Below are 20,557 nucleotides of genomic sequence, written 5' to 3'. Positions count from 1 at the left end.
ATACAGTCCTATTTCCTCACTTAGTGCGCACACAGCCAGGCACGCAGCATTTTCTTCATTCTTCCACTGGCTCTGGGTTCTTAGGATTTTTATTGGGAATGATCAACTGGGATAGGTGAAGGGGAGCATTGGATACCCCCAAATCTGTAGAACTGAATAACAAGAGGACTCCTCAATTTCTGGCTCCACTAGACAAACTCATTGAACCTCCCAGAGGATCTCTATGCTGCTGATGCCCTGTATCCCTTCCAGAGCCAGTCACTTTCCTTCAGCATTGGGGGGGGGGGTCATCTATTCGCTCAGCCAGAGGATCATCGGTTGCCTCTTGCCGATATCTATCAAGCTCTTCCTAGTGAGGGAGATGTAGAATCTCATCTCCATAGGACAGCTGGACTCTTTCCCACCAATTTTCTCCCGTGAGCTTCTCCAGACCCAACTTGACCCCCAGATGCAGATTTGTGAATAGCCCCCCCCGCCCCAGCTGGGACCTCAAGGCTTCCCCAAAGCTTCCTCCAGGATCCTGCAGAGCCCCTGCACAGGGACCCCCTCCCGCAGGACTGGACCCATGAACGCTGCACTTGCTACTCAGGCCTTTAGACTATTTATGAGCTCTCCCTCCACCTTCTGGGCACACCTCCCCAAGGATTGGCTGGAATCTTCTAAAAGACAGTGGGAAGTAACAGAACAGCAGCCTGTGAGGCACTGAGCAGACCTAAGGGTTTAATTCCGCCCTAGACCAGAAGTGACGTTGTGATGTCACTCCGGGTCCTCCAAAGACCAGAGGCGGCCAGAGACGATCCGGTCTTTGGGAACTTCTATGACCAGCCACGTGAACCGCTGGATCGTTTCCCAGGCGCACCGGTAAAAAATGGTATGCCTGGGAAACACTGGCAAGGGGCAGAAGAGGGGGGGAGACCCCTCCCGCTGCTTCTAAAAGCAATCCAGCGGCTAATCAGCCACTTGGATCGCTTCCATGAGAAACAGAATTGTTGCTGAAAAAAATAATACGGGGTTATGGCTGATAGGGTCTTCCATAACCTGGTAAACCACTTAGAAGCCACAGCATATATATATATATATATATATATATATATATATATATATATATATATATATATATACTGTGTATATATATATAGTGGCTGGAGTGCAGACACAGTCTCCTATGGCACTAAGATAGGCCACCCAGCTGGTAGTTTTTAGTGCCCTTAGGTGGGGCTAGTCTATCAAACCTTAACCCCTCTACCCAGATAAGTTTATAAATGCCCCAGTATTATAGGGGGTACACAGACAATTCTTCAAGTCGCGGAAAAATCATAGCGAAAAAGTTCAGATCGCACAAGTGTAAAAGGGGTGTCACCTGCCCAATGATATCACATAGGGGACCAGCCCCCCTGTGAAAGCAATAAAGTTAAATGAAGAAAATAAATAAAGTATAAAAAAAAAACATAATAAAAAAAATGATAATTTAAAAATATTCATATGTCAGAGCTATATAAATGTATAATAATAATAGTGTGTGACTGTGGGGGAGGGGACATTAGAGTGTAAGCTCCTCTGTACAGAGACTGATGTGACTGTGGGGGAGGGGACATTAGAGTGTAAGCTCCTCTGTACAGAGACTGATGTGACTGTGGGGGGGGGGGAGGGGACATTAGAGTGTAAGCTCCTCTGTACAGAGACTGATGTGACTGTGGGGGGGAGGGGACATTAGAGTGTAAGCTCCTCTGTACAGAGACTGATGTGACTGTGGGGGGAGGGGACATTAGAGTGTAAGCTCCTCTGTACAGAGACTGATGTGACTGTGGGGGGGAGGGGACATTAGAGTGTAAGCTCCTCTGTACAGAGACTGATGTGACTGTGGGGGGAGGGGACATTAGAGTGTAAGCTCCTCTGGTACAGAGACTGATGTGACTGTGGGGGAGGGGATATTAGAGTGTAAGCTCCTCTGTACAGAGACTGATGTGACTGTGGGGGGGAGGGGACATTAGAGTGTAAGCTCCTCTGGTACAGAGACTGATGTGACTGTGGGGGGAGGGGACATTAGAGTGTAAGCTCCTCTGTACAGAGACTGATGTGACTGTGGGGGGGGAGGGGACATTAGAGTGTAAGCTCCTCTGTACAGAGACTGATGTGACTGTGGGGGAGGGGACATTAGAGTGTAAGCTCCTCTGTACAGAGACTGATGTGACTGTGGGGGAGGGGACATTAGAGTGTAAGCTCCTCTGTACAGAGACTGATGTGACTGTGGGAGAGGGGACATTAGAGTGTAAGCTCCTCTGTACAGAGACTGATGTGACTGTGGGGGGGAGGGAACATTAGAGTGTAAGCTCCTCTGTACAGAGACTGATGTGACTGTGGGGGGGAGGGAACATTAGAGTGTAAGCTCCTCTGTACAGAGACTGATGTGACTGTGGGGGGAGGGGACATTAGAGTGTAAGCTCCTCTGCACAGAGACTGATGTGACTATGGGGGAGGGGACATTAGAGTGTAAGCTCCTCTGTACAGAGACTGATGTGACTGTGGGGGGGAGGGGACATTAGAGTGTAAGCTCCTCTGTACAGAGACTGATGTGACTGTGGGGGGGGGGGGACATTAGAGTGTAAGCTCCTCTGTACAGAGACTGATGTGACTGTGGGGGGAGGGGACATTAGAGTGTAAGCTCCTCTGTACAGAGACTGATGTGACTGTGGGGGGGAGGGGACATTAGAGTGTAAGCTCCTCTGGTACAGAGATTGATGTGGCTGTGGGGGAGGGGACATTAGAGTGTAAGCTCCAATGGTACAGAGACTGATGTGACTGTGGGGGGAGGGGACATTAGAGTGTAAGCTCCTCTGTACAGAGAGTGATGTGACTGTGGGGGGAGGGGACATTAGAGTGTAAGCTCCAATGGTACAGAGACTGATGTGACTGTGGGGGGGGGGGGGGGGGGGCAGGGGACATTAGAGTGTAAGCTCCTCTGTACAGAGACTGATGTGACTGTGGGGGGAGGGGACATTAGAGTGTAAGCTCCTCTGTACAGACACTGATGTGACTGTGGGGGAGGGGACATTAGAGTGTAAGCTCCTCTGTACAGAGACTGATGTGACTGTGGGGGGGAGGGGACATTAGAGTGTAAGCTCCTCTGTACAGAGACTGATGTGACTGTGGGGGAGGGGACATTAGAGTGTAAGCTCCTCTGTACAGAGACTGATGTGACTGTGGGGGGAGGGGACATTAGAGTGTAAGCTCCTCTGCACAGAGACTGATGTGACTGTGGGGGGAGGGGACATTAGAGCATAAGCTCCTCTGGTACAGAGAGCGATGTGATTGGCTCAGTGGTCTCTGTATTTTGGGTACCTTCCCAGTCCTCCATGTATGGGGCCTCCTCGGCCTCCTGCTCCGGGGATACCCCTTCCAGAATCTTCCCCTCCTTCATCACTCTGGTGATCTCCTTCAGCCTCTTCAGCAGCTGCTGCTCCTCATCTGTGCTGACATTATCCCCCCTGCAATGAGGAATGGCACAAATTAAAGAGTAACTCCGCCTGTGTGCAGGTAAGGATCCCCCATAGCTTATCTCTGTATCTACAGAACAGAGACAGGTAAGGATCTGAATATATATATATTTTTGTAATAATCTCTGATTCCCAGTAAAAGGCGGTTCTATTTCTCCGGCTGGCCGGATCTTTATCACACGCACTTTTGCTTATTTTATTTATTTTTAATAATCGGGAATATGAATTTCTGGGGTGACTGTGAAGATTTGTCTGGCGGGAAGTTGCAGGAATGAGAATCTAATGGCGGCTTTATTTTTCCGTATTACCGGGAAGATATTGATTTATAGGTTTCATTACGGCGCGGTCGTACCGCTCGCAGTTGGGTCCGAGGCGAGAGATCATTTTTTCCATGGCTTCCTCCGTCTCGCGCAGTTTATCTTGCAGCTGGCTGAGCTCGTAGTCGGCTGAAACAACAAAGAGAAGGCGGGATGATAAATAAGGAATAATCTGCCGGCAGATACAATCGTCCATTCATCACCGTCCGCCGCAAAGGCGAAAAAAAAAAAACCCTCCGCAGGTTTATCAATGAGAAGATTTCAATTAGGATCCCCCCGTCTTCCCTCCATCGCCGCGGAAACTCCGCCTCGCCTTTCCTTTTTACGCATTTCTCTGTGATAATCGCGGCGTCGTTATCGCCAGTGTGCGCAGATAGGCGAACGGATTTATTGTTTAATAAGATGATACGCGTTTCCTGATCATCCTTTGTGTCTGCAAACTGCGGCAGAACCCCCCCCCCCCCCCGCCCCAGAAACATTCGGCTGAAAACTGGAATATTAGGAATCGTTTCCTTACTTTGTATCGATAGCGGGGCTCATCCACCTTCGCCACATCGGGGGGGTCCATTTATAAAACATTCCCTGGATGGATGTCATTCACCAAGCTGTAATAAATTATCCCCATATTTTGTCTAATATGATTATTTCTTATGATCGTCAGCTCCATCTAGTGGCCATTATGAGTTACTGAACTGATTGAAGGTTTTTTTTCTCAGGAAAATACCACATTATGGCCACTAGATGGAGCTGATGATCATAGGAAATAAATATATTAGACAAAATATGTGAATAATTCATTATGGATAGTCGAATGTTTGTGACGTCAGTCCAGCGATTTTTTTTTTAAATAAATATATCCCTATGTGTCGTATTTGAAAGCATTAGATCAGCGTTTCTCAACTCCAGCCCTCAAGACGCCCCCAACAGGTCATGTTTTCAGACTCTCCATTATTTTGCACAGGTGATTTGATCAGTTTCACTGCTTTAGTAATTGCCGCAGCCGTTTCATCTGAAGGAAATCCTGAAAACACGACCTGCTGGGGCGCCTTGAGGACTGGAGTTGAGAAACGCTGTATTAGACAACCGGCGTGCTTGGGAATAGCAGCACGTCGCAGTCTTAGTTTGTTTTCAATCTTATCGCCCATAGTTGTACCGCTAATGGAAAGTGATATCATCATTTGTGACTTTAGTTGCTATTTGTAGTACAATTGCAACAGTTAGAAAATTGATTAACTGATCAACACAAAACATGTCCAGAGCATGCCTATCAGACCTCGGATCAGCCCCAATGCATGCCTGTCAGACCTTGGATCAGCCCCAATGCATGCCTATCAGACCTCGGATTAGCCACAATGCATGCCTATCAGACCTCGGGTCAGCCCCAGTGCATGCCTATCAGACCTCGGATCAGCCCCAATGTATGCCTATCAGACCTCGTATCAGCCCCAATGCATGCCTATCAGACCTCGGTTCAGCCCCAATGCATGCCTATCAGACCCCGGATCAGCCCCAATGCATGCCTATCAGACCTCGGATCAGCCCCAATGCATGCCTATCAGACCTCGGATCAGCCCCAATGCATTCCTATGAGACCCCAGATCAGCCCCAATGCATGCAGCCCCAATGCATGCCTATCAGACCCCGGATCATCCCCAATGCATGCCTATCAGACCTCGGATCAGCCCCAATGCATTCCTATGAGACCCCGGATCAGCCCCAATGCATGCCTATCAGACCTCGGATCAGCCTCAATGCATGCCTATCAGACCTCGGATCAGCCCCAATGCATGCCTATCAGACCTCGGATCAGCCCCAATGCATGCCTATCAGACCTCGGATTAGCCACAATGCATGCCTATCAGACCTCGGGTCAGCCCCAGTGCATGCCTATCAGACCTCGGATCAGCCCCAATGTATGCCTATCAGACCTCGTATCAGCCCCAATGCATGCCTATCAGACCTCGGTTCAGCCCCAATGCATGCCTATCAGACCCCGGATCAGCCCCAATGCATGCCTATCAGACCTCGGATCAGCCCCAATGCATGCCTATCAGACCTCGGATCAGCCCCAATGCATTCCTATGAGACCCCAGATCAGCCCCAATGCATGCAGCCCCAATGCATGCCTATCAGACCCCGGATCAGCCCCAATGCATGCCTATCAGACCTCGGATCAGCCCCAATGCATTCCTATGAGACCCCGGATCAGCCCCAATGCATGCCTATCAGACCTCGGATCAGCCTCAATGCATGCCTATCAGACCTCGGATCAGCCTCAATGCATGCCTATCAGACCTCAGATCAGCCCCAATGCATGCCTATCAGACCTCGGATCAGCCTCAATGCATGCCTATCAGACCTCAGATCTGCCCCAATGCATGCCTATCAGACCTCGGATCAGCCCCAATGCATGCCTATCAGACCTCGGATCAGCCCCAATGCATGCCTATCAGACCTCGGATCAGCCCCAATGTATGCCTATCAGACCTCGGATCAGCCCCAATGCATGCCTATTAGACCTCAGATCCGCCCCAATGTATGCCTATCAGACCTCGGATCAGCCCCAATGCATGCCTATCAGACCTCAGATCCGCCCCAATGTATGCCTATCAGACCTCGGATCAGCCCCAATGCATGCCTATTAGACCTCAGATCCTCCCCAATGCATGCCTTTTAGACCTCGGATCAGCCCCAATCCATGCCTGTCAGACCTCAGATCAGCCCCAGTGCATGACTTTCAAACCCCAGATCAACCCCAACACATGCCTGATTGGTCAGTCAGGGAATGCACACAGAACTTAGTTCAGTCCAGCGCCTTGCAGATGTCAGGATTGTACGCTGCACATGCACAGTTCAATCTCAGCATTAAATGTTTGCAAGGGGGTAAAGAGCCTTTATTGCAGAGACATAGAATATAGACACAGCACAGGGCCTAGAAAAAGTATTCATACCCCTTGAAATTCCCCACATTTTGTTACAACCACAAACATAAATGTATTTTATTGGGATTTTATGTGATGGACCAACACAAAGTGTCACATAATTGTGAAGTGGAAGGAAAATGATAAATGATACAAATAAATATGTGAAAAGTGTGGGGGAGGGGCATTTGTAGGGCGCCCCCCGGAGTCAATACTTTGTAGAACCCCCTTTCTCTACAAGTCTTTTTGGGGGTGTCTCTACCAGCTTTGCACATCTAGAGAGGACATTTCTGCCCATTCTTCTTCTTTGTAAAATATCTCAAGCTCTGTCAGATTGGATGGAGAGCGTCTGTGATCAGCAATTTTCAAGTCTTGCCACAGATTCTCAATGGGATTTAGGTCTGGACTGTGACTGGGCCATTCTAACACATGAATATGCTTTGATGTAAACCATTCCATTGTAGCTCTGGCTGGATGTTTCGGGTCGTTGTCCTGCTGGAAGGGGAACCTCCGCCCCGGTCTCAAGTCTTCTGCCGACTCTAACAGGTTTTCTTCTAAGATTGTCCTGTATTTGTCTCCATCCATCTTCCCATCAACTCTGACCAGCTTCCCTGTCCCTGCTGAAGAAAAGCATCCCCACCACATGATGCTGCCACCACCATGTCTCACGGTGGGGATGGTGTGTTCGGGGGATGTGCGGTGTTAGTTTTCCCCACACATAGCGTTTTGCTTTTAGGCCATAAAGTAGAATTTTGGTCTCCTCTGACCAGATCACCTTCTTCCACATGTTTGCTGCCCCCTCCCCCACATGGCTTCTCACAAACTACAAACAGGACTTCTTATGACTTTCTTTTTCCAATGTCTTTCTTCTTGTCACTCTTCCATAAAGGGCAGATTTGTGGAGAGACGACTAATAGTTGTCCTGTGGACAGATTCTCCCCCCTGAGCTGTGGATCTCTGCAGCTCCTCCAGAGTCACCATGGACCTCTTGGCTCTTCTCTGATGAATGCTCTCCTTGCCCGGCCCGGTCAGTTTAGGTGGACGGCCGTGTCTTGGTAGGTTTGCAGTTGTGCCATACTCTTTCCATTCTCCGATGATGGATTGAACAGAGCGCCGTGAGATGGTCAAAGCTTGGGAGATTTTATTATAACCTAATCCTGCTTTATACTTCTCCACAACTTCATCCCTGACCTGTCTGGTGTGTTCCTTGGCCTTCATGATGCTGTTTGTTCACTAAGGTTCTCTAACACACCTCTGAGGGCTTCACAGAACAGCTGTATTTATACTGAGATTAAATGACACACAGGTGGACTCTATTTACTAATTAGGTGACTTCTGAAGGCAATTGGTTCCCCTAGATTATAGTTAGGGGTATCAAAGTAAAGGGGGCTGAATACAAATTCCCCTCCCCCCACACTTTTCACATATTTATTTGTATCATTTATCATTTTCCTTCCACTTCACAATTATGTGACACTTTGTGTTGGTCCATCACATAAAATCCCAATAAAATACATTTATGGTTTTGGGTGTAACATGACAAAATGTGGGGAAAGTCAAGGGGTATGAATACTTTTTCAAGGCACTGTGGAGTATCTTCTGCAACAAAACGCCTTCCTGTTCAAAAATTAAAAACACGTTGTCTAAACTTTCGCTTTACTTTCCCGTTTGCTCCAATCTATTTAACCCAATGGAAACATTTTGCCCAAACCTCCCAATTTTCACAGAAATGTTGGTGGAAATTCCCAGTTTTCCTCCTCCCACCTAACAGACATCTTCCTGCAGTGACGGTATTTCTGAATACAGTAATCGATCGATGTGGACATTTCTAACAACAAATCCCACCATTGGACAAATCCCACCACTGGACTAATCCCACCATTGGACAAATCCCACCACTGGACTAATTCCACCAATGGACTAATCCCACCATTGGACAAATCCCACCATTGGACAAATCCCACCACTGGACTAATTCCACCATTGGACTAATCCCACCATTGGACAAATCCCACCATTGGACTAATCCCACCATTGGACAAATCCCACCATTGGACAAATCCCACCATTGGACAAATCCCACCACTGGACTAATTCCACCATTGGACTAATCCCACCATTGGACAAATCCCACCACTGGACTAATCCCACCATTGGACAAATCCCACCATTGGACAAATCCCACCACTGGACAAATCCCACCACTGGACTAATTCCACCATTGGACAAATCCCACCATTGGACAAATCCCACCATTGGACAAATCCCACCACTGGACAAATCCCACCACTGGACTAATTCCACCATTAGACTAATTCCACCATTGGACAAATCCCACCACTGGACAAATCCCACCATTGGACAAATCCCACCATTGGACAAATCCCACCACTGGACAAATCCCACCATTGGACAAATCCCACCACTGGACAAATCCCACCATTGGACAAATCCCACCACTGGACAAATCCCACCATTGGACAAATCCCACCACTGGAGGACAAATCCCACCACTGGACAAATCCCACCATTGGACAAATCCCACCACTGGACAAATCCCACCACTGGACAAATCCCACCACTGGACAAATCTCACCACTGGACAAATCCCACCATTGGACAAATCCCACCACTGGACAAATCCCACCATTGGACAAATCCCACCACTGGACAAATCCCACCATTGGACAAATCCCACCACTGGAGGACAAATCCCACCACTGGACAAATCCCACCGTTGGACAAATCCCACCACTGGACAAATCCCACCACTGGACAAATCTCACCACTGGACAAATCCCACCATTGGACAAATCCCACGATTGGACAAATCCCATCAGTGGACAAATCCCACCACTGGACAAATCCCACCATTGGACAAATCCCACCACTGGACAAATCCCACCACTGGACAAATCCCACCACTGGACAAATCTCACCACTGGACAAATCCCACCACTGGAGGACAAATCCCACCACTGGACAAATCCCACCATTGGACAAATCCCACCACTGGACAAATCTCACCACTGCACAAATCCCACCATTGGACAAATCCCACCATTGGACAAATCCCATCAGTGGACAAATCCCACCACTGGACAAATCCCACCATTGGACAAATCCCACCACTGGACAAATCCCACCACTGGACAAATCCCACCACTGGACAAATCCCACCACTGGAGGACAAATCCCACCACTGGACAAATCCCACCACTGGACAAATCCCACCACTGGACAAATCCCACCATTGGACAAATCCCACCATTGGACAAATCCCACCACTGGACAAATCCCACCATTGGACAAATCCCACCATTGGACAAATCCCACCACTGGACAAATCCCACCATTGGACAAATCCCATCATTGGACAAATCCCATCATTGGACAAATCCCATCATTGGACAAATCCCACCACTGGACAAATCCCACCACTGGACAAATCCCACCATTGGACAAATCCCACCACTGGAGGACAAATCCCACCACTGGAGGACAAATCCCACCACTGGACTAATCCCACCACTGGACAAATCCCACCACTGGACAAATCCCACCATTGGACAAATCCCACTATTGGACAAATCCCACCACTGGAGGACAAATCCCACCACTGGAGGACAAATCCCACCACTGGACAAATCCCACCACTGGACAAATCCCACCATTGGACAAATCCCACCACTGGACAAATCCCACCATTGGACAAATCCCAGCACTGGACAAATCCCACCATTGGACAAATCCCATCATTGGACAAATCCCATCATTGGACAAATCCCACCACTGGACAAATCCCACCACTGGACAAATCCCACCACTGGACAAATCCCACCATTGGACAAATCCCACCACTGGACAAATCCCATCATTGGACAAATCCCATCATTGGACAAATCCCACCATTGGACAAATCCCATCATTGGACAAATCCCATCATTGGACAAATCCCACCACTGGACAAATCCCACCATTGGACAAATCCCACCACTGGACAAATCCCACCACTGGACAAATCTCACCACTGGACAAATCCCACCATTGGACAAATCCCACCACTGGACAAATCCCACCATTGGACAAATCCCACCACTGGACAAATCCCACCATTGGACAAATCCCACCACTGGAGGACAAATCCCACCACTGGACAAATCCCACCGTTGGACAAATCCCACCACTGGACAAATCCCACCACTGGACAAATCTCACCACTGGACAAATCCCACCATTGGACAAATCCCACGATTGGACAAATCCCATCAGTGGACAAATCCCACCACTGGACAAATCCCACCATTGGACAAATCCCACCACTGGACAAATCCCACCACTGGACAAATCCCACCACTGGACAAATCTCACCACTGGACAAATCCCACCACTGGAGGACAAATCCCACCACTGGACAAATCCCACCATTGGACAAATCCCACCACTGGACAAATCTCACCACTGGACAAATCCCACCATTGGACAAATCCCACCATTGGACAAATCCCATCAGTGGACAAATCCCACCACTGGACAAATCCCACCATTGGACAAATCCCACCACTGGACAAATCCCACCACTGGACAAATCCCACCACTGGACAAATCCCACCACTGGAGGACAAATCCCACCACTGGACAAATCCCACCACTGGACAAATCCCACCACTGGACAAATCCCACCATTGGACAAATCCCACCATTGGACAAATCCCACCACTGGACAAATCCCACCATTGGACAAATCCCACCATTGGACAAATCCCACCACTGGACAAATCCCACCATTGGACAAATCCCATCATTGGACAAATCCCATCATTGGACAAATCCCACCACTGGACAAATCCCACCACTGGACAAATCCCACCACTGGACAAATCCCACCATTGGACAAATCCCACCACTGGAGGACAAATCCCACCACTGGACTAATCCCACCACTGGACAAATCCCACCACTGGACAAATCCCACCATTGGACAAATCCCACTATTGGACAAATCCCACCACTGGAGGACAAATCCCACCACTGGAGGACAAATCCCACCACTGGACAAATCCCACCACTGGACAAATCCCACCACTGGACAAATCCCACCATTGGACAAATCCCACCATTGGACAAATCCCACCACTGGACAAATCCCACCATTGGACAAATCCCATCATTGGACAAATCCCATCATTGGACAAATCCCACCACTGGACAAATCCCACCACTGGACAAATCCCACCACTGGACAAATCCCACCATTGGACAAATCCCACCACTGGACAAATCCCATCATTGGACAAATCCCATCATTGGACAAATCCCACCATTGGACAAATCCCATCATTGGACAAATCCCATCATTGGACAAATCCCACCACTGGACAAATCCCACCATTGGACAAATCCCACCACTGGACAAATCCCACCATTGGACAAATCCCACCATTGGACTTTCATCTTCCCCAACAAAGATATTTAAAGGGGCAACTTACTGATTTTTCTCTTGAGGTTCCCATTGCCGATCGGCGCAATTTTTGGCTCAGGATTTTGGCTTTTCCCTTTGGAGGAGAGCTGAGAATTGAATCATAAAAACTGATTGGAAAACAAGAATAAATCCGATGCTCAGAAAACTTTATTTTGCAGCAAGACAGCCGAGCGAGACGGAAGGACGATAAAGAAGTGAAGACAACATCTAATTCCTGTCTTATTTTACCAAAATCATTTTAAATATATTTTTACACAATTTGTGGGGCATTTTTTAAATGTGTGATTGTACACAAAACAAACATTTTGCTGAATTGGTAGAAGTTTTAAATTAAATACTATTTTTTTAAACTCCTCCCAAAAAATACAAATTATATTTTTAATCCTTGCAAACACAATGCATCTTATAGGCACCATTTATTTTGGAACATTTGATTTTGAGCTGATTTCCTGTTAGAGGGCGGCTACATTTGTTCTTCATAGTCCCATTGTGTGTAGGAATGTAACCTATTAGAGTGTAAGCTCTTCTGAGCAGGGCCCTCTTAATCCTCTTATGTTTTGTTTTATTGTATTGTAACTGTATTGTCTCCTTTTATATTGTAAAGCTCTTTGTAAATTGTTGGCACTATATAAATCCTGTATAATATTAATAATAATAACCACCCTCTCCTGCCCGCACCCAAAATGGACTGTGGACTATGGACTATAGACTATGGACTGGGCTAGGGTAATATAGACCAGGGGACTACAGACTGTGGACTGGGGACTATAGACTATGGACTGGGCTAAGGTAATATAGACCAGTGGACTACAGACTGTGGACTGGGGACTATAGACTATGGACTGGGCTAAGGTAATATAGACCAGGGGACTACAGACTTGGGGCTGGGGACTATAGACTATGGACTGGGCTAAGGTAATATAGACCAGGGGACTACAGACTTGGGGCTGGGGACTATAGACTATGGACTGGGCTAAGGTAATATAGACCAGGGGACTACAGACTGTGGACTGGGGACTATAGACTATGGACTGGGCTAAGGTAATATAGACCAGGGGACTACAGACTTGGGGCTGGGGACTATAGACTATGGACTGGGCTAAGGTAATATAGACCAGGGGACTACAGACTGTGGACTGGGGACTATAGACTATGGACTGGGCTAAGGTAATATAGACCAGGGGACTACAGACTGTGGACTGGGGACTATAGATTATGGACTATAAACTATGAACTAGAGACGATAGACTGTGGTCTGTGGACTATGGGACTATCAACTGTAGACTATGGATTGTTGACTAGGGTAATATAGACTATGGACTGTGGACTAGGCGATTATGGACTATAGACCATTGACTGTGGACTATGGACTGTGGACTATGGACTGTGGACTAGGGAAATATAAACTATGGACTGTGGACTAGGGGATTATGGACTATAGACTAAAACTATGGATTTGAGACTATGGACTAGGGTATTATGGACTATGGACTATGCACTGTGGATTAGTGGACTATAGACTGTGGACTAGGGGACTATGGATTTGAGACTATGGACTGTGGACTAGGGTATCATGGACTATAGACTATGGACCAGAGACTATAAACTATGGACTTGAGACTATGGACTATAGACTGTGGATTAGGGGACTATAGACTGTAGACTATGGACTGTTGACTATGGGATTATGGACTATAGGCTCTGGACTGTGGACTATAGGCTGTGGACTGGGAGGCTACAGTTTATGGACTTCAGACTATGGACTGTGGAGCAGTGTTAATTTCTCAGACTAAAACATTTTCGTTGACTAACTTAATACTATTTTAGTCGACTAAAACTTAAACAATCGAAATGGCTAAAATACAACTAAAACTAAAATGGCATTTTAGTCAAAAGAGTATGACTAAAACTAAATTGAAATTTTACATCAAAATGAACACCGGTCTGTAGTGCATTTTCAAACCTTTTTACTTCAGCACTACAGTGCCTTGTGAAAGTATTCGCCCCCCTTGAACTTTTCAACCTTTTGCCACATTTCAAGCTTCAAACATAAAAATATAAAATGTTTATTTTTTGTGAAGAATCACCAACAAGTGGGACACAATTGTGAAGTGGAACGAAATCTATTGGATTTTTGAAACTTTTTTAACTAATAAAAAAATGAAAAGTGGGGCGTGCAAAATGATTGGGCCCCCCCCCCCTTGCGTTAATACTTTGTAGAGCCGCCTTTTGCTGCGATTACAGCTGCAAGTCGCTTGGGGTGTCTCTATCAGTTCTGCACATCGAGAGACTGAAATTCTTGCCCATTCTTCCTTGCAAAACAGCTGGAGCTCAGTGAGGTTGGATGGAGAGCGTTTGTGAACAGCAGTTTTCAGCTCTTTCCACAGATTCTCGATTGGATTCAGGTCTGGACTTTGACTTGGCCATTCTAACACCTGGATACGTTTATTTGTGAACCATTCCTTTGTAGATTTTGCTGTATGTTTGGGATCGTTGTCTTGTTGGAAGATAAATCTCCGTCCCAGTTTCAGGTCTTTTGCAGACTCCAACAGGTTTTCATCCAGAATGGTCCTGTATTTGGCTGCATCCATCTTCCCCTCAATTTTAACCATCTTCCCCGTCCCTGCTGAAGAAAAGCAGGCCCAAACCATGATGCTGCCACCACCATGTGTGACAGTGGGGATGGTGTGTTGAGGGTGGTGAGCTGTGTTGCTTTTACGCCAAACATATCGTTTTGCATTGTGGGCAAAAAGTTGGATTTTGGTTTCATGTGACCAGAGCACCTTCTTCCACATGTTTGGTGTGTCTCCCAGGTGGCTTGTGGCAAACTTTAGACGAGACTTTTTATGGATATCTTTGAGAAATGGCTTTCTTCTTGCCACTCTTCCATAAAGGGCAGATTTGTGCAGTGTACGACTGATTGTTGTCCTATGGACAGACTCTCCCACCTCAGCTGTAGTTCTCTGCAGTTCATCCAGAGTGATCATGGGCCTCTTGGCTGCATCTCTGATCAGTCTTCTCCTTGTCTGAGCTGAAAGTTTAGAGGGACGGCCAGGTCTTGGTAGATTTGCAGTGGTCTGATACTCCTTCCATTTCAAAATGATGGCTTGCACAGTGCTCCTTGGGATGTTTAAAGCTTGGGAAATCTTTTTGTATCCAAATCCGGCTTTAAACTTCTCCACAACAGTATTACGGACCTGCCTGGTGTGTTCCTTGGTCTTCATGATGCTCTCTGCGCTTTCAACAGAACCCTGAGACTATCACAGAGCAGGTGCATTTATACAGAGACTTGATTACACACAGGTGGATTCTATTTATCACCATCAGTCATTTAGGACAACATTGGATCATTCAGAGATCCTCGCTGAACTTCTGCAGTGAGTTTGCTGCACTGAAAGTAAAGGGGGGCGAATAATTTTGCACGCCCCACTTTTCAGTTTTTTATTTGCTAAAAAAGTTTAAATTATCCAATAGATTTCACAATTGTGTTCCACTTGTTGGTGATTCTTCACAAAAAATTAACATTTTATATCTTTATGTTTGAAGCCTGAAATGTGGCAAAAGGTTGAAAAGTTCAAGGGGGCCGAATACTTTCACAAGGCACTGTAGATAATGAGTTTGGAAATTGTAGAGAAAGGCTTAAATAATGCATTACAATTTAAGTAGTTTTAGTCGACTAAAATGTACTGGAGATTTAGTCGACTAAATACGACTAAGACTAAAACAATTGTAGAAGACTAAAATGCCATTTTTTTTCCTCTATAACTCTAAACTTCATTTCTTTATTCACACATTTCACAATTTACAGAATGTATCAAAGCAGCCATTTCCTCCAACCCCCCCCCCCCCCATACTTTACACCCCCCCTTGAAAACAATAAATGTAATATCGACTATACACATGTTAACAGAGGCCTGTGTGGGGAAGTCATCCTAAAGGAGGACTTGTCTAAAAATAAATTTAAGTCTAAATTCACAACCAATTCACTACAACCTCCCAACTCCATCCTTTCCTCGCAATCACTCATCTTACAATCTCTCAAGGTCTATTTCCTTTTGAGTTATTACCCAACCTTTCGATATTTTAGTAAACATTACACAATAAAGCCTCTTGCTTCCCACCAGTGTTTCCAAATCAAGTCATATTTCTTTAACCTCCCTTGTTTTGTATATATCGATTTCTCCTGAAGAATTACCCCATTCACGCTATTCATCCATTCCCCACTAGACGGAGGCGACGCCGACTGCCATCTCCGGGGCGATCAAATTCCTTGCTTGGAATAAGCATCTCCTTACAGCTACCTGGATGTTTCCTGGATTTCTCATTCCCTCCACTAGTCCTAGTAGGCAACGTTTTACCTCCAACTCAGTGGAGGATCCAAATGTCCGGTCGCTAGCGGCCTTCCAGAACACCGGGGAGGCCACCCTGTCATAGGCGGCCATATACTGACGGATGGGTGGACTTGTCTCAGACATACCTGTGGACAATTAACTTATCAATCTTATTAGTAATACATATTATATAAACTTGGATATTCTTTAGTTTTTTTCATTCTCAACTGCACAGCAGGAGGACCAGGCACATCGGTTGCGTTTTCTACGACGGACAGTGATTATTCCCGGGCTATATCACTCTCCGCAACTCTTTGGAGCAGTGTTTAGTCTGCCCACTACTGTACCGTCGGGTGATTGTGCCCCTTCCTCCCACACAGGGGGGGAGGGTGTGGACTTAACGTGTGACCTCTCATAAGGCGTTCTGCGGCCCCCCGGCCCATCCTTGTCTGCGGCACCGGTGGAGCGTTTTGGGGCCCTGGCTGGTGAACTGAAGGGGTCCTTTTTCTTTTTTTTCGTTTGGCTTTTTCTTTTTAGTTTCACCTCCCGTCACTTTGCTGCATTCACACCTGAGCGTAGCGTTTTCAGGCTGGGTTCACACTGCTGCGGTTACGAGAACCGGATGTGATTCGCACCGCACTGCAGTGCAAATCACATGCGATCTCTGTGCGATGCGAGTTCAGCCATACAGATAGTAAGGCTGAATTCGCATCGCACCCGGCCCAAACTCGCACAGGACCCTTTTTTTGGTCCGCAGCAGAATCGGATCGCATGGGTGTTCACACCATTACTGTCCGATTCCTGTCCGAGTTTGCAGATCGCACTGCGATATGCAAACTGATCTGGGGGTGTCATTAACTTTTCACTGACACTCCCAGCAGTTCGCATAGGGCAGTGTGAACTGCTGCCGGGAGGCATGCGATGCGGGAACCCGCAGCGGATTTGCGGCGTTCCCGCACCGCTGCAGTGTGAACCCAGCCTCAAGCAGAAAATCGTGCGAATTTGCAGCGTTTTTTGCAGCGTTTTTTACCACGATTCGCTGCATTTTTTTCCCCACGATTTTGTGCAGGGCAAAAGGTCACCAATGTTAAAAGAAGAAAAACGCCCAAATCTGCTCAATTCGAGCGACAAAAAAGGGTCCGGAACTTTTTTGAGCTTCAGGCGTTTGGCTTCAGGCGACATGGAGTGGAGATGTGAACCGTCTCCATTGAGAATAATAGATTTTTTCCCCTCTAGCATTTTGTAGCTTCAGGCTTCAAGCTACAAAACGCTCAGGTGTGAATGGGGTCTTAGTGAGAAGCATTACATGTGGACTTAAATTTCGTCGCTGTTCGGATGCATTTATGGGCATGTCCCTCTGAGGAAGATTCCAGTGTGGGTTGAAACGCGTCAGAGCTACATATACTTCACATCTTTGAATTGTACTATTTGATGTGGATTTGTAAATGCTGTGTTGACTAATGTGTATTTGCTTCTCCTTTTTTTTTAATAAGCTCATGTTTTTACTGCTATGTCAAGGGGGTTTTTGTTTGCCCTATTTTGAATAAATACAACTTTTCTACCATTACCCATTGTATAATCTCTGCTTCTCCTTTTGCTGCCTAAAAACCCCTTTTTTTGGGGAGCCTTTTCCATTTAGTATGCAACGTTTTACCTCCAACTCAGTGGAGGATCCAAATGTCCGGTCGATGACTCTCGTCGCCTCCGTCCAATCACGGAACAGCTTCGGGCATCTCCAAAACATATGGAGCGTCTCCGCTTCTAAGTCCCCACACCTAGGGCAACTTGAGTCCGGCCGAAGGCAGAACTGAAAAAGTTTCCTAGGCGACTAATAGGTTCTAACAAAGGTGACATCCTCTGGGAGGGGGATAGCGAGACTAATGGTGCCAGTCCCAAAATTATTTTCCACTGTGATTCGGAAATGTCTCCCACATCTTTTTCACGATTTCTCTTATATGGGGGGGGGGGGGCATTCCTTCCATTCTCCCCTTATTAATTTAAGGGTATATTTTTGAGATTAGGTCCTTTCCTGACTCAGCGTTAATTCATTTTTGAAGTACTGGGAGTGTACTCCACTCCAGGGAGCTCCCTCTGATCTGTTCATCCAGTGCGTGCCTGACCTGCAAATATCTCAAAAAAAGATTTGTTGGGTAGGGCATATTGGTCTCTCAGTTCCTGGAAAGATTTTAGGGTGCCGTTTAGGTAAAGCTGGGTAATATATATTTTATTCCACATCTCTCCCATTCCCTTACTACCCCCACCTTTTGTAGTTCTCCCAGTTTACTGTTCTCCCACAAGGGGGCGTATTCAGTGAAACCTCTATACTTCAATATTATTTTTGCTGTGTCCCATACTCTCATCATTAAGTTCAGAGTAGGGATTCCTGAGGGAAAGGATCCTGCCTCTAGGGCTTTAGGTATTGAGTCGTGTGGGGTATTTTGTAGGAGCATATTTTTTCCTACTTCTTGGCCTACTATGTTACGCCCTGTTATATGCTGAAGCTGTGACGCCAAGAAATAAATAAAGGGGTGTGGAAGCGCTACTCCTCCCTCCGACCTTCTGAAGCTGCAATGTAGTTAAACGCATTCCTTGCTGGACCACCATTCCATTTTAGTCAAAAGATTAAAACTAAATCGAAATTTGTTGCCAAAACGAACACTGCTGTGGACTAGGGGACTATAGACTACGAACTTCAGACTATGCATAATGGACTGTGGACTATAGACTATGGAATGTGTACTAGGGGAATATAGACTATGAACTGTGGACTGGGGGATTATGGACTATAGATGATGGAATATGGACTGCGGACTATGGACTGGGGACTATAGACTATGGACTGGGGACTATAGACTGGGGACTATAGATTATGGAATGTGGACTAGGGGAATATAGACTATGAACTGTGGACTAGCGGATTATGGACTATAGACAATGGAATATGGACTGCGGACTATAGACTGTGGACTATGGACTGGGGACTATAGACTATGGACTGGGGACTATAGACTATGGACTGGGGACTATAGACTATGGACTGGGGACTATGGACTGGGGACTATAGACTATGGACTGGGGACTATAGACTGGGGACTATAGACTATGGACTGGGGACTATAGACTATGGACTGGGGACTATAGACTATGGACTGGGGACTATAGACTGGGGACTATAGATTATGGAATGTGGACTAGGGGAATATAGACTATGAACTGTGGACTAGCGGATTATGGACTATAGACAATGGCATATGGACTGCGGACTATAGACTGTGGACTATGGACTGGGGACTATAGACTATGGACTGGGGACTATAGACTATGGACTGGGGACTATAGACTGGGGACTATAGACTATGGACTTGGGACTATAGACTATGGACTGGGGACTATAGACTGGGGACTATAGACTATGGACTGGGGACTATAGACTATGGACTGGGGACTATAGACTATGGACTGGGGACTATAGACTATGGACTGGGGACTATAGACTGGGGACTATAGACTATGGACTGGGGACTATAGACTATGGACTGGGGACTATAGACTATGGACTGGGGACTATAGACTATGGACTGGGGACTATAGACTGGGGACTATAGACTATGGACTGGGGACTATAGACTGGGGACTATAGACTATGGACTGGGGACTATAGACTATGGACTGGGGACTATAGACTATGGACTGGGGACTATAGACTGGGGACTATAGACTGGGGACTATAGACTGGGGACTATAGACTATGGACTGGGGACTATAGACTATGGACTGGGGACTATAGACTGGGGACTATAGACTATGGACTGGGGACTATAGACTATGGACTGGGGACTATAGACTGGGGACTATAGACTGTGGGATGTGTAGTGTGCATAGAGTAGTGCACATGACTGCAACTAACGTGCACTGCTCATTCCAAACAAAGTGAGATGAGGGGGAAAAGGAGGAGAGGTTCGGATGCTCATGAAGAACTTTACAAGGAGGCAGAAAAACACAGTAAGAGATG

General features: G+C 46.7%; 1 protein-coding gene across 1 annotated transcript in view; it reads right to left on the bottom strand.

Moving 5' to 3' along the window:
* RIC3 (RIC3 acetylcholine receptor chaperone) overlaps positions 1-20,557 on the bottom strand; it is a 38,242-nt gene that overhangs the window by 5,047 nt on the left and 12,638 nt on the right. Inside the window, exons 3-5 of the mRNA XM_077453670.1 lie at positions 12,222-12,300; positions 3,847-3,940; positions 3,340-3,485 (exon numbers count right to left, since the gene is read on the bottom strand). Coding sequence (XP_077309796.1) covers positions 3,340-3,485; positions 3,847-3,940; positions 12,222-12,300 — 319 coding nt within the window. The remainder of the gene's footprint in view (positions 1-3,339; positions 3,486-3,846; positions 3,941-12,221; positions 12,301-20,557) is intronic.

Source organism: Lithobates pipiens, unplaced genomic scaffold, assembly GCF_037356315.1.
Source record: "Lithobates pipiens isolate NorthernLeopardFrog02 unplaced genomic scaffold, aLitPip1_a1.2 Scaffold_24, whole genome shotgun sequence".
Classification (NCBI taxonomy): Eukaryota; Metazoa; Chordata; class Amphibia; order Anura; family Ranidae; genus Lithobates; species Lithobates pipiens.
This window is presented reverse-complemented; position numbering and strand designations above follow the sequence as displayed.